Source organism: Bos javanicus, chromosome X, assembly GCF_032452875.1.
Source record: "Bos javanicus breed banteng chromosome X, ARS-OSU_banteng_1.0, whole genome shotgun sequence".
In the NCBI taxonomy this organism is placed as follows: domain Eukaryota; kingdom Metazoa; phylum Chordata; class Mammalia; order Artiodactyla; family Bovidae; genus Bos; species Bos javanicus.
Window position 1 is genome coordinate 123,265,325 of NC_083897.1, and position 14,287 is coordinate 123,279,611.

The following is a 14,287-nucleotide window of genomic DNA, read 5'->3' on the forward strand; positions in this document are numbered from 1 at the left end:
AAACAACAGTTACAGAAATACTTGATGTTTGAAAAGAAAATCACTAAACATACAACAGAATCAATGCTGTGGTTACAAAACACAAGATTTATGCGTTACCAACTGAGATTGGAAGAAAACAAAGACCAGCCCTTTAATAAAGCAAGTGTATTGTGGGTCACATACAATAAAAATAACTTGCAAGATATCCATCTTTGTATAGTTTAATACATGTTCCCTTTAAAAGCTATTTTTTTTTTCTGAAGAGAACTTGAAGCATACCGGCCTGGGAGAAATAGGAACTAAATGTTTCAAAGTCTGTCACAACTACCTCAAGAGAGGAAAAACCAACAGGAATATGCAAGGCCAAAAGCAAAGATCTCTGCTAGTGGGCTAATGCCAGAGGGCAACCCAGAATTGGACTAACCCTTACTTTATGAGACTGGCTTAAGGGAACTTTTCTTTGCTTCCCCTGAGGGTGGGGAAGATGGTTGTTCCATTTCTTTGGTAGAGGACCAAGCCGTCTCTCTATAGCTCAGAGGGTAAGGTGAACCCCACACTTTCAAGTGACTGGCTGCATTATTCAAGGCCTAGACTGGATGGAGGAAAAGATTCAGCCTCTGGGTCTCTCAATCCAGCTTTTACGATATGAAGCCACATACCCAGTGTGGGTGGTTTCTTCTATTTTCAATGTGATTAGAACCTCCCAAACTCCATCAGATAGCTTTGGAATACCTCCCCTCATTTCAGAGCTCAGGCAAAGGGAAATAGGTTCTGCATTTAAAGTCAAACACAAGCATGAAAGAAAAGCAGAAATTGGCCTCTCTTGAAAAGTAAAATATAGGTCTAGCTAACTATTCCATTTTTGTCAATGGGTTTAGCTATTTCTGAGTAATTCACATCATCAGTGAACAAAGACCATCCAGAAGTACTATGTAGGTTTTCTGCGGTGAACTTCCCTTGTGGCTCTATGGTATCAGCACATCACTACAACGCCAAATCCTTTGTGTTCACCAGTATCAGCAACACAAGTAACCTGAGACCAAGAGAATAGGAAAAATCAAGGAAAATAATTCTTGATTTTTTTTACTTTGACCTCAAACTTAGTTGACTAAGAATTTCCATCAGAGGCCATGAAAAAGATTCTGAAGTCTGAGCAGGTACAGATGCTATATGTAGGTTTAACAGTGGTACTTTCATCGGGCCTAGAAGTGATGAACTACTGAAGGAGTCACATTACTTCCATCTAGTACCGTGTTGGGGATTTATTAACTGTGTGATTTAAGCCTCGTGTCCATGTATGTGTGTGTGTAGACCTTGTCTACAGGCAACACTCCACTAGAGTAACTTAAAAATAGGAATTTATTTACAATAGCAAAGGTGTCAAAAATAACAGGAACAATATATAACAAATCCAAGAGTTATTTTATGAAAAAGGCAAACAATACATACACAAAAGATAAAACAAAATCCAAAAGGGCAAACTTAATGTGACCTTAACAGCTGCATATGTGGCAAAATGGTTTTTCAGATATGAATTACGTAAGTACTGCTGGGCCAATTCAACACACTTTTTTCAGCCTTTCTTTTTTACTTGCTGAACCTTCCTGTGAATTCTATTTACTTTTGAGGAATGTAACTTTGGGGAGGCCATACAAGATTTATGAAGTACATACAGGATATTTACATGTATACTAAAAGATAGACTTACTGACAGGCTCACATTTCAAAAGGGGTATAAAGTGGTATGAAAGTGAACGTATAAACTGAGTCCCATTTCACCATCACTGCTTCCTTCTAGGGCATGTGTGTGTGTTGTCTGCTATATAAAATTAATGCACCAGTAATCTTTATAAAGTTCCTCAAGTGCTCTAAAGCAGTGCTTCCAAACTTGAGCATGCATCAAAGTCATATGTTAAGACATGTTAAAACACAAGTCACTGACTGGGTCCCACACCCAGTTTCTGATTCAGTGAATCTAGGGTGGGGCTGAGAATTTGCATCTTTTTGACCAAGTCCAGGTAATAATGCCACCACTGCTACCAGGCCACATTTTCAAAACCACTGCCCTGTACTATCACCCTTTTAAGATTTCAACTACTCATAAAGCTTTTCCTTACATGAATCCTAGAATTTGTGAGAAATAAAGGAAATTGTTAATACTGAGGTTCCCAGAGAAGAGAGCAATACATTGTCTGTGGTTGGGATCAGACAAGTAAGATGTTATCCATCAGGGGTTCTATCGTGATTCAGTTTTCAGCATGGCGTGGTTTTGTCTTTTTTATGGCTCTAGACAGTAACATTCACCTATCTTCTTAATCATTTACCTCAAATTTTGATTAGTGTTTCAACTATTAGAGAAACACTTGTTCCAACAGTTACATAAGCTCTCATCTTTAAAAATCAAAGATGACTCAAATCTGTTTTATTTTCTTCTGACTCCTGATAACTTTTACCTGACTTCTGATTTTTATTATAACAATGACTGTTCTCTAGGATGTTAATGTCTACTAAAGCCTTCCAACTGTGTACAAAGGGGTAACTCTAGGGCAGGGATTCTGCTGTGGAGGTGCGGACAACCCCACTGACTAAATGTGCTATTGGACTGATGCTGAAGTAAACTTTAAGTGCTCTCAAAAACCATTTTGTGCGTGGGGAAATTTATCTTGGGGGAATTAGAGATGCTAATAAAACAAATCCTTTATGAAGATAAAAGTAAATAAGAATTTCAAGGACATGCTCATCAAAAGACTTCCCAGTCACCTCTTAACTTCTCTGAAATGTTACTTGCAAATTTGCAGACCTGAAATATTAGTAGTATTTAAATCCAAGTAACAAAATTCAAAGCGATCAAGCATTGTGCATTCTGCTGCGGCATGTAAGGAATTAAGAAATGGGGAAAGGAAAATAATCCACTGCTTTTGATGTTTATTGGGTTTACAAAAACTGTACATTTTTTTTTTCCCTTAAGAAAAAGCATTAACTTAGTACTGGTATCAAATAGACTAAACATTAACAGGAAAATATTCTGATTTTTATTTTTGCACGTTATTCTCAAGTACACAATTACAATAATGTCACACATCCCTATATGATTTTCTTTTTATGTATTTTACTTTTTTTACAAAGTGTACAGAGGGAGGGACATACAATATTTAATAGGATATTTCTACAGAACAATAACTTATATTATGTCCTTGTAAAAATCTGTACCTCTTTAAAACATTTAACTGAAACATCCTTTTAGCTTTGCTAATCAAAATCATTTTAAGAATTAAAACTAGGTTGTAACTAATGTCAGTACATAACAGTGACTACGATTTCAGTTTTTCTTTATACAGACAAATACACTTTATCATATTCACTTGACCAAACCCTTAAATACCTTTTAAAGGTTTCAATATTGTGCTTTAAAAAGAAAAGAATGGTGTATGATTCCAGACCGTGTAAGAGAAATATAAAGTGTGTAAATTGTTGTGTTCTTTATCTTTCAGTTAGTTTAAAAAAATATAAATGACCAATTATATTTTCTGTATTAATTTTTACAGGATGTTTTAAAATTAACAAATTTCTACTTTAAGTGTTTTCTTTTACATTATTTGTGGGAAAAATAGAAATTAAGGGAGATTTTAAAGGTTCTCACAAAAAAACAGACAGAGCTTTCAACTGTACTGCAGGGCAATGAATCACGAAATTGTTAGTTACTTAAAAAAAAAAAAGCACGTTACGGGGGGCAAAAGGGCACAGGCGTTTCTATGCCTTGGCTTTCACTGGCATTCAAGGATGGTGTTTGTACCAGCCTAAAGCACTTGATTTAGAAATGGACTCAATCAGTCTAGCACTTCAGAGGCTTGCCAAACACTATTAGATTTCTAACCCTAAAAATATAACTCTTGCAAAGACGTATCAATGGCAAAGACAAAGATGAAAGCTAAAAACCTAATAGCACAAAGGGGATAGAGCACCATAATGAAGTGGCAAGGCAGCTAACAAGTGGGGAAAGAAATTCCAAAATCTCCCACAATGTGCCAGATACTCATGTGTCAACAGCCAATGTACTAAGGATTCGCTCAGTCGTGTCCGAGTCCTTGCGACCCTGTGGACTGTAGCCCACCAGGCTCCTCCGTCCATGGGATTCTCCAGGCAAGAGTACTGGAGTGGGTTGCCATTTCCTTCTCCAGGGGATCTTCCCGACCCACGGATCTAACCCAGGTCTCCTGCACTGCAGGAAGACGCTTAAACCTCTGAGCCACCAGGGAAGCGAGACCCCAAAACCTATTTTCTATTCTCCAAAATTCACCTTAACCAAATTCTAAGTAACCAAGTACATTCTATGTATTTATGACCCTGAATCATATCTATTTGTTAAAAAAAAGTTAACTGCTAAAGAAAAACACAACTGTGAAAGACTTGGTGATATTCCAAATAAGGCCTCAAAATTTTCTCATGCACTGAGAATACACCTTTACCTTCTAATCAAAGCCAACGTGAGTGTTACGTTTTTGAAAGGCTGCTAGCTGTAACGGAGAAGTAACGAGCAGTCTCAACTTGCCAAGTTGAAGTCGTAATTAGCACCCATTCTGTGGTACATGGAACCGCTGCTTCCTTAGTCCCCTCACTTGGTGACACAGAGTCCCCTCACGGGCTTCTCAGAGAGAACTGAGGGAGTATATATCTGGATACTCATTAGCTTTTCAGAAAAATATAAAGGCATGAAGCTGAAGTTATATGAAAACATTCTATGTAGAAACATCTTAAGTTCTATTTTTCAGTTACCAAAGATATTTAAAAGAAAATACCTTTACTCTTTAAAAATACTAGTGTCCTTATTTTCCTTCTAATTCTTCACCTGAGTAGTCTCTCCAAAGAGCATGATTTACAAAATGCTCTCTCATGCATCCCTGCATCTTTCATGTTATTGTAAATTTAATACTTCTCATTATTATAGATTTTAAACAACTACTAACTGGGATTGTGTGTATAAATATGTAAAATAAGCAATACACACGATACACATGATACATGTCATATATATGTGCATATACATAAGTCAGGGTACATTTACATATATAAAGTTGCAAAAGATCCTATGAGCCACGAATTACCTCTAGGAGATTCCAAATGCAGTCCTCAGTAAGTCTCATTTGTAGCACACAATCATTCCAACACAAAGCAGCACAGACAAAATACAACAGGATCAGGCAAAAATTTTCAGTAAAGCTTTCTAAAAGTTTGCTATGCTGACAAAAGGTGTAAATACTCCAAAGAAAGCACCCCCTGAAAGGATATTTTGTCTGCTGAACAAAACGAAAGGTAAACCCGAACCCAGCCACTGCTCTTCACTCAGCAATGCCAGGGACGCAAAAGCTCGAATGAAAACTTTCATTGTCACGTGGTCTGAAAATATTAAACAAGAAGAGTAAATGACTTCCATGTTAGGATAATTAGACCTGACCATAAAATCTCCCGTTTATGTTAGTAGATGTCTCTGACAATTTTATTGTGAGAAATTTATGGGAAAAAATAAGTCAACATGAGTACTTTCAGAGTTACCAATCTAAAATTACCTCAACTTTAAGTTAAATGGTCTTAGAAGAGTACCATCAAGGTAAGCAAGGTAAATATTTAAATAAATATAAAACTTCTAAGATAGAAAAATTCAGTATAGAATCAGGGATTACTTTATTAAAAGCAACTTGCTTGTTGCTGCTTTTCCCCATTTATTAAACAAACTGAATAGAATTCAGAACACACTATTGAACAAAATATAAAAAAAAAAAGTCAACTAAAAGCAATAAATCTATTTGTACACAGCATAAATCAATATACAGTATTGTATGTGAACGAGACTGACTGGCTTTTAAAATGATTTTTCTGCTTCAAAGCCAACATCTCTACAAAAGTCTGCCGAAGTATTATTAGGGCAGGCCAACTTCTTTATGATGTCGCATTATGTGCTGGTTCTTTTCTGAAGGTCTTCGGAACCCTTTCTTGCAGTACTCACAACGGTGAGGGTAGTCTTTTGTATGAATGGAAATAACGTGCCGTTTAAAGCCTGAGGCATCTGTAGTGCTATACTCACAGTACTCACACTGATACACTTTCCTGCCACTGTGTGTCTTCATATGCTTTTTAAGCTCATTCTGTTGCCTAAATCCCTTTCTACATCTCTTACACCTAAACGGAAGATCTTTTGTGTGAACTGAGAGAATATGGCGACTTAGAACAAAAGGATCTGCAATCTTAAAGTCACAATGTCTACACTGGTGCATTTTTTTACCCTTGTGGGCAGCCACATGTTTCTTGAGTTCTGAAGGCCTATGAAAGCCTTTATCACACATGTCACACTTATGGGGATAGTCCTTTGTGTGAACTGAAATTATGTGTCGTTTCAAATCGCTTGAGTTCGAACTCTTGTGGTCACAATGCAAACACTGGTGTGTTTTGCTTTCTTGGTGGATAAGAGCATGTTGCTGGACCTCTTTGGTATCTGAGAAAGTCAGAAGACAAATGTCACACTTGAATGGCATCTCTTTACTATGCTTAGTTTTTACATGCGTTTTCAAGTTAGAAGAGTCTGCAGACCTATATTCGCAGTACTGGCACTGGTACGGCTTCTCGCCAGTATGGATTCGCATGTGCTTTTTGAGCTCTGATGGATGACGAAAACCTTTACCACACTCCACGCATATATGAGGAAAGTTCTTGCTATGGACCGCCAAAAGGTGGCGATTCAGTAACCCTTGTTCAGCTGTCTCGTATTCACAGAATTTACATTTGTGCATTTTGTTAGCTCCTTTTTCCTTATGCACCATTTTATGAGTAAACAAAGCCCCAGCATGAGAGAAATGCTTTCCGCACTCATCGCATTCAATGGCCTTCTCCGCCTTGCTGGTAAGCTTGTGGCTCTCCAGGTGGTTGTGTAAACTTATCTTCTTGTTGGTAGTGTAATCACAGTCAGTACAGCGGTACTTCTTCTTGGTAAGGTGTTCAGGATGGTTTTTCATGTGCCTTTTCAAAAAACCTCTCGACTTAAACTTTTTCCCACAAATCATGCAAGGATAGACAGTCAAGGGATGTCCATCAGGGCCAATAATTATTGCTAAGAAAGGAAAAGAAAGGAGCATGAGTGATCAAACCAAGTTCTGTTTTGGTTTCTTCAAGAATTTAAAGTGTGTGTTCTGAACATTACTGGGCAAGTACTCCTATGTTAGGCTACTTGCTGCTTAACATTCCTTTTACAATTTTTCAACATAAGAGATTAGCAGCCTCATCATGAAGGGTACCTGGTCTGAAAACTCCACTCAGTATGACTGTACCAATCTCACTCCCTTCAGCTTGGAAAAAATAAATGAAATAAATATGTAACTTTTACCAACTAGCAACTGAAGCTATACCAATTAAGAAATCGGTGGAAAATTATTGATAAAAAAGTTTCATAATCACAATTGCTGTTTTGGTTATTCTTAACAACATAACATGTCAATTTACAGTAAAGCTTAAAGATGTCTAAAAAATTTTAGTATGCAAATCAGCATGTAAGAATAGACAGGAATATGCCACATGAACTGAAGTACTTGTCCTGCTGCTCTGTAAATTATTCCTGCTTTATGCTGACATAATCAGATTCTTTAAATACGTTCATTTTTTAAAAAAAAGTTAATGCTTATAACATATCTCAGGGATTTCTTTGCATAGCCACATAAAAATCACCCAAGTTTTGAATTTTTTAAATCTACATTTGATCCACTCACTGTTGTTTTTAATCCAAGGAAATCATTCATGAATATCACTGAATTCTTAAAATTATATTTTTAAATTCAATACACAAAAACTCTATGTGGTCTAGCAGCTAAAATGCCATCACAACACCTTTAAGGATACATACTAGAGTTTCATCTGAGAGCTCGCAAAGCACGCTGCGCTGTGGAACTCGTATGCCCTCACCTGTTTGGTACTGCCTGGAATCAGGTCTTCTCCTTTTCTTTGGTTTTTGTTTAGCCAGTCTGCCAAGCCCAGCAGACTCATCTATGTGCAAGAGGGCACTTGCAGTGCCATTCCGGTTTTCAATTCCATCAGAATTATTACCTAACAATGTGCATTAAAAAACAAAATTATAAAGTATTATAAATTATAAAGAATTAGGGACTCTATTAACTATAACAACGAAAATAAGCCATGATACTCATGAATGACGGAAATTCCCCATTCTAGGTAATGGGTTTTATGACCACATCTATTATAGCAAGACTGTAAGAAATGCCTAGCTTCCATATCTAAAAAACATATGTCAGCATTTTGCCCCATGGACTCTCTTGTTGTCTCCCCAAACTGTAAAGTCATGGGCCACATATAATCAAGATGAAAAGTTTCAGCTTGAAAGCTTGTGTACTTCTTGCACTACTTCCTTCTACATGATATACACATGAAGGAAATTCCTTAAAAATAAAGACAAAAAGTAGACTTTATAATCTTCCTCTATTCTTATTCAAATCAAATAACCCTTACAGGATGCTGGTATTTCAGATTTGTGAAACATAAGACCACAGAAACTGTTTTTAATCATGAATTCACGTTCAAGAACCAACTCAATCCCAAGAGCTGCAACAGGACTTACCGTAAGCTGCTGCCCATGCTATCGGCATGAAGGTTTTGATTTCGTTGTCATCCATCTGCTGCTCATGGGCGGCAGCGGCTGCTGCAGCGGCAGCAGCATCCTCCTCTCCTACAATCACTTCCATATAAACTTCATCTGCAATTTCAGCAACATCTAAGTAGAAAATTTTAGAAACTTCTGTGACCACGTTTACAGAGATCACAGGAAAGATATTTTCACGTGAATTCGGTTAACAGACAAGTAGAAAGAAGGTTCACATGTTATATACCTAGAACACAGCTTTCACATAGTAAGCACTCAATCAATATTTGTTGAATGAATCATGTATTTCTTGGCTTTTAACATAATTTGCTTTCTTTAATTTTATCTTTCCATATTCTTTTCCATTATGGTTTATTATACGATTTTGAATACAGTTCCATAATTTGTTTTTAAAGCCATATTCTAAGCACACATAGTAAGTCATTGATGTTTCTCTTGGAATACAGCAGAATCATAGTCTCTATAATACTGCTACTTGTTTCCTCCAGTTACTGGTCATATTTTTAAAAAAAAAGAGCTACAAGAACAAAAATTCTCTCCCACAAAAAGGCCACCTACTTACTTAAATCTTCATCTTCTTGCTGAGAGTCGTTGACAGTCATATAAACCATCTTTTCTCTTGGCACACGAATACTGTTATTCTGATCAAGTAGTTCAACTCCATGATCATTCTCAGGCTCACTCTCCACAATGTCTACAGTCCCACCTATCAGGGAAGATGACAGCTCAAGAATCTATGTGAAAACTTCATTTTCACTTGTTTTACTTATTACATTTGCATACTTTTCTACTGCTATATTGGAATCCTCGCTTAAAAGGTTATTTTCAGAAAAGATTACAAATATTCACTGTCTAAACCACCAAACAGTAATTAGGGTGAAGTGTTTGATCAGGATGGATACTATGCTGAAGGTCTTCTCTTACCTAAGTCATCCTCTCCAGGATCAGCTTTAAAAATGTACACCTTGATAACTTCAGGGCAAGTGCCATCTACTTTACAAGGATCGATCTCTGACTCTGCATCCATGGTCATTCCAGAGGAACCATCGTGTTCTATTTTGCCAGCATCATCCACTAAAAACGGCAGGAAATATATAATAACAGCAGATATTTAAATAAAATGTTACCATTTTCAAACACCCTTTTTACAAATATAATCTCTTAACTTGATTCACATAAAACTGGACGATTTTTACCTCAACAAGTAGACATGCAAAACTGATTGTAACAGGTACTGGAAATGTGGCTAACTGTTAAGATAGAGCAGGGTCACAGAAGGCTTTGTACAACCAGGCAGAGGGGTTCAGACTTGACTCTGATAGACAGGTGGTTTCACAGTCTGGTCAGGTATGACAATCTCTCAGGAAACTTAAAAACACGTGCACGGCCAAGCAGTTCTACAGAATCAGAAACTGCCAAGGGTGGGGCCTGACAGATTTAGAGGTGCCCTGCCCCAGGGATTCTGATCAGCAGTTCAAGAACTTCTGCTGTAGATGGTGCATGAGTCTCACAGAGCTGGCCTTGAGAAAGGTAGCTTCAAAGGAATCAAGACACAAAGCAGAGATACCACTTTTGAGTCTACTGCAAGAAGGCCTCAAAAATCAGGACAGAGGTAGGATGCATGGGGAAGAGGGCTATCCTTGAGTTGTATCTAGGACTAAAATTGCAGAACCTGAAGCCCAAATAAAAACTGAACAAATGGATCTCTTCCATTGATAAAAGCAGAATCTATTTTCATTATTCAGTCTTTTACAAAAGTAGAATTCACCTTCAGATTTTCATCTTGAAAATGTGTCTACTAACTTAAACTACGAAATTATTCTGAATATGAAATATTACAGAAGTGATTTACTTTAAAAAGAAAACACTTTGGTGGTCCTATTAAGTACTAAAAATTTCACTGTGATTTTAAAGATTCCATTAGAAATGAATTTCTAAAAACAGACAAAGAAGACTTTCATAACATTGAGTCATCACACATATGATTTCTGCATAAGTGCCTCCTTCTAATGTTGTAATGAAGAACTAAAGTTTCAGAATAAGGCCTCTCCAAAACAGAAGAGCATAATTTCTGGAAATTAAGACCTCTTCTAATAATAACTATCATTTGCATAGCATTTTGCAATTTCCTTAGCATTTCTATATAGTTTTATTCCATTCGATTCTTACCTTTTCCAGAAAAAGAAAGGAAAGCTCTGAAATGATATGTGATTAGCCCCATCAGTTAATAAGGGGTGGGAGAGAAAGTGGGGAGGTGCCTGTATTTAGAACTTAGACTTCTGTCCTCATCCTCAGATTTTTAAAGAAATGTATGTTCACTATATAAAATTTGGTATTAAAAAAAATTACCAATAGTCTCACTAACCAGAGATCGCATCATTAGTAAATTTTCTTCCTAGTTTTTTCTTTTTAAAATTAATTTATTTTAATTGGAGGCTAATTACTTTACAATATTGTCAAGTCTTATGTAATAATCATCATTACATCCCATTTAGTATCTTAAAAGCTAAAGAAAAATTTGACTTATCAACAATCTCATTTGCAAAAGCAAAACTACAGCAAAATACAGGCACACTTTATCCTTAGGTTACATTTTCTCAGAACTTTGTAGATACTGTTCCACTGTCTTCTAGCACTGAGTATTTCTGTGTGGATGTCCCTATAATACTTTATCCTCAAAGTTCCCTAAACATCACTGTGATTATGACTTAGTAGTTTTATCATTTGGTCAACTTGAAAGAAAGATTTAATCTTTATTTCAAGAAAGTTCCTTGAAGATTCTAATCTTTATCTCGGAAAAATTTTTTCCATTATTAAGTATTTTTCTAGTTCAGTTAGTCCCTTCTTCTGGAATTTCACTTATGTGCACTTGTCTCCTTTATCTGTCTCCCATATCTATCCATCTTCCCCATAATCATTTATATCTTTTTATTTTTAACCATTTCATTTTTGTGATTTTCTTAAGCCAGGTATCCCTCTGCCCCTCCCTGGTTATATACTGAGGCATATTTATTCTTGTAGTTACTTCTATGGTGGCTTTTATCTTGATCATATTCTTACTTTTCAACTTCTGTCAGTTTACTATTTACCTCTAATGTCTTGTAATACATTTTTGAACCTCTGTATCTCTTCTCTGAGTTTTAAGAGATCACATTGTTTGCAGTTTCATTGAGCCTGCAGGTCAGTGCTAACCAATAGAATTTTGTGACGACGAAAATGTTCTATATATCTGCACTAGCCACATTTGACTACTAAGCACTTGAAATGTGGTTGGTGCAATTTAGAAACTATGTACTTAAATTCATCTTGCAAAATATTAAATAAAATATTTCAGAGAGCTGAAGAACATGAATCTTCAAAAGGCTCACCATGCATGATAACACAACACATGAAAAAAGGTCCACACCTAACTAAATACAATCTATGATCATATTTCAGACCAATGGGGATGAAAAGATGATCCGTAAAACTTTCAGATGAAAAAGAAATATCTACAAAGAAACGAGAATCAAAATGGCATTAGGCTCTTAAACCAAACGTTAGATGACAATGAAACATGCCATCACAAATTCTCAGGGAAAATTCATTTCAACCTAGACTTCCATACCTAACCAAGTTTATCAGTTAACTTAGAAGTTCACTTTTAGACTTCCCTCTCTTATCTTCCTCAAGAATCCTCTTTTTGAGGTTAAAATTTCAACTTAATTCTATTATATAGCCTATAAAATATTTCAAAGAATTGGTTATAATCTGATCTCCTTTAATTCTTGAAACTTTCCTAGAGAGGTTCAAAGGCTTACTTAGTCTCTGTAGACAGAGACTTAAAGGATCAGAGCCATTCCAATGCCTAACCTAAGTTACAGTGATCTCCAACTTGGCATCAGAGATATAATTAGTGAAAAATATAGGCCAAATTACACTGAATTGGCCTAAAACACACAGTTAATTAAACCTTGTTAACCAAGAACTGCTTTCTTCACAAATTCAGAGGGAAGAGGAATGATTGCTCCAATTCCACCCTGCTGCTGCTGCTAAGTCGCTTCAGTCATGTCTGACTCTGTGCGACCCCACAGACGGCAGCCCACCAGGCTGCCCCATCCCTGGGATTCTCCAGGCAAGGACACTGGAGTGGGTTGCCATTTCCTTCTCCAATGCATGAAAGTGAAAAGTGAAAGTGAAGTCGCTCAGTTATGTCCAACTCTAGGTAGCGACTGCAGCCTACCAGGCTCCTCCGTCCATGGGATTTTCCAGGCAAAAGTACTGGAGTGGGGTGCCATTGCCTTCTTCGAATTCTACCCTATGCCTGCCTTTACCCAAAAATGCCCTGATGGGACAACAGGAAGGTTTTAAATGAAGCCAGTCCAGGGTTAGTCTTGCTAGCCCAATGGATGTCACCAACAGAGAGACTCTGTGTGGATGATTATTATGGCTAGTAGTTATTGACAGGCATGCTTTGTGCTGGAAGCCTGGTGTGCATGACCTGTAATTCTCACAACCACACTGCTGGTCAGGTAGTATTACTGCCTTTTCACAAATAAAACTTCAAAAAAGTGAAATTAGTAATTTGCTCAAATTCATACAGCTTATAGGCAGCAGGCATGGCATCCAAGTTGAAGGCTGGCTGACTCTAAGCTACATGTGCTATTTCCATACACCATGCTGCTTCTCTATCATCCCTATGAAAGGACAGGTATGTTCTCTCTCCCTCTCTCCTGTCTCTCCACTAACCAACTCCCATTATCCCATCAAGTAAGCAGAGATCTGTCCCAAGAGCAAGCTATCAGACAATTTTTGTCTAGGGCTCAAGCAGATAAACAGTAAATATGAATCACAAGCCCAATCTGAAGCTCCAATTGTATCTAACACTTTCAAGATGTAGAACTTTTAACCCAATCTTTTTCGTGGTGGGGAGAAGGAACTACAACATCTTTATCTTATTTGAGCACTTTATCCCCTGGCGGCTCAGACGGTAAAGAATCCACCTGCAATGGAGAAGACCCAGATTCGATCCCTGGATCAGGGAGATCTCCTGGAGAAAGGAATGGTAACCCACTCCAGTATTCTTGCCTGGGAAATCCCACGGACAGAGGAGCTTGGCAGACTACAGTCCATGGGGTCGCAAAGAGTCAGATATGACTGAGTGACTAACACTTTTCATTCCTAATACAAATCTATCTGATATCCAGACTGGACATTAAACTGAAAGCTCTTAATTCACTGTAATTTTAGTGTTGTGATTTCTTAGTAAATTTCAGAATGCCTACAGTAAAGATAATAATTTTCTATGGATTAACACAAACCTTTCTGAATTTTATCAAAACAAGCATCTTCTCTATAATAGTTCAATAAATAAGACTTTTCTCACATTTCAGAAATATTCCCATGTGGATATGTATTTTTTAAATTCTGAAATTTTGCTGTGGTTTATCAAATGGTTTAAGGAAGAAAACTGATAGAGCACATATATTTTAAAAAATGGTAAGATACATACACATTCAAGAATCAGCCCGTAGAACAAAGAAATAAATATTTTATCATGTTTCCTGTGCTAGTAACTCCTAGAATCAATAAACAAGTCCTTTGACTGTATTGATCCTCAGAGTTTATGCATCAAACATAAAGGGGTTTGGATTTATTTAACCATTCCCC

General features: G+C 36.9%; 1 protein-coding gene across 8 annotated transcripts in view; it reads right to left on the reverse strand.

The window, feature by feature from the left end:
* Positions 1–1,323: 1,323 nt before the first annotated feature.
* The window catches only part of ZFX (zinc finger protein X-linked), a 40,787-nt gene continuing 27,823 nt past the window's right edge, over positions 1,324–14,287 (reverse strand). For 7 of the 8 annotated variants that reach the window (XM_061407822.1, XM_061407821.1, XM_061407825.1 and 4 more), the window contains exons 4-8: positions 9,563–9,712; positions 9,201–9,344; positions 8,597–8,749; positions 7,927–8,067; positions 1,324–7,081 (exon numbers count right to left, since the gene is read on the reverse strand). In XM_061407822.1, coding sequence (XP_061263806.1) covers positions 5,898–7,081; positions 7,927–8,067; positions 8,597–8,749; positions 9,201–9,344; positions 9,563–9,712 — 1,772 coding nt within the window. In that variant the 3' untranslated portion in view covers positions 1,324–5,897. The remainder of the gene's footprint in view (positions 7,082–7,926; positions 8,068–8,596; positions 8,750–9,200; positions 9,345–9,562; positions 9,713–14,287) is intronic. The other variant, XM_061407827.1, reaches the window with a different exon arrangement.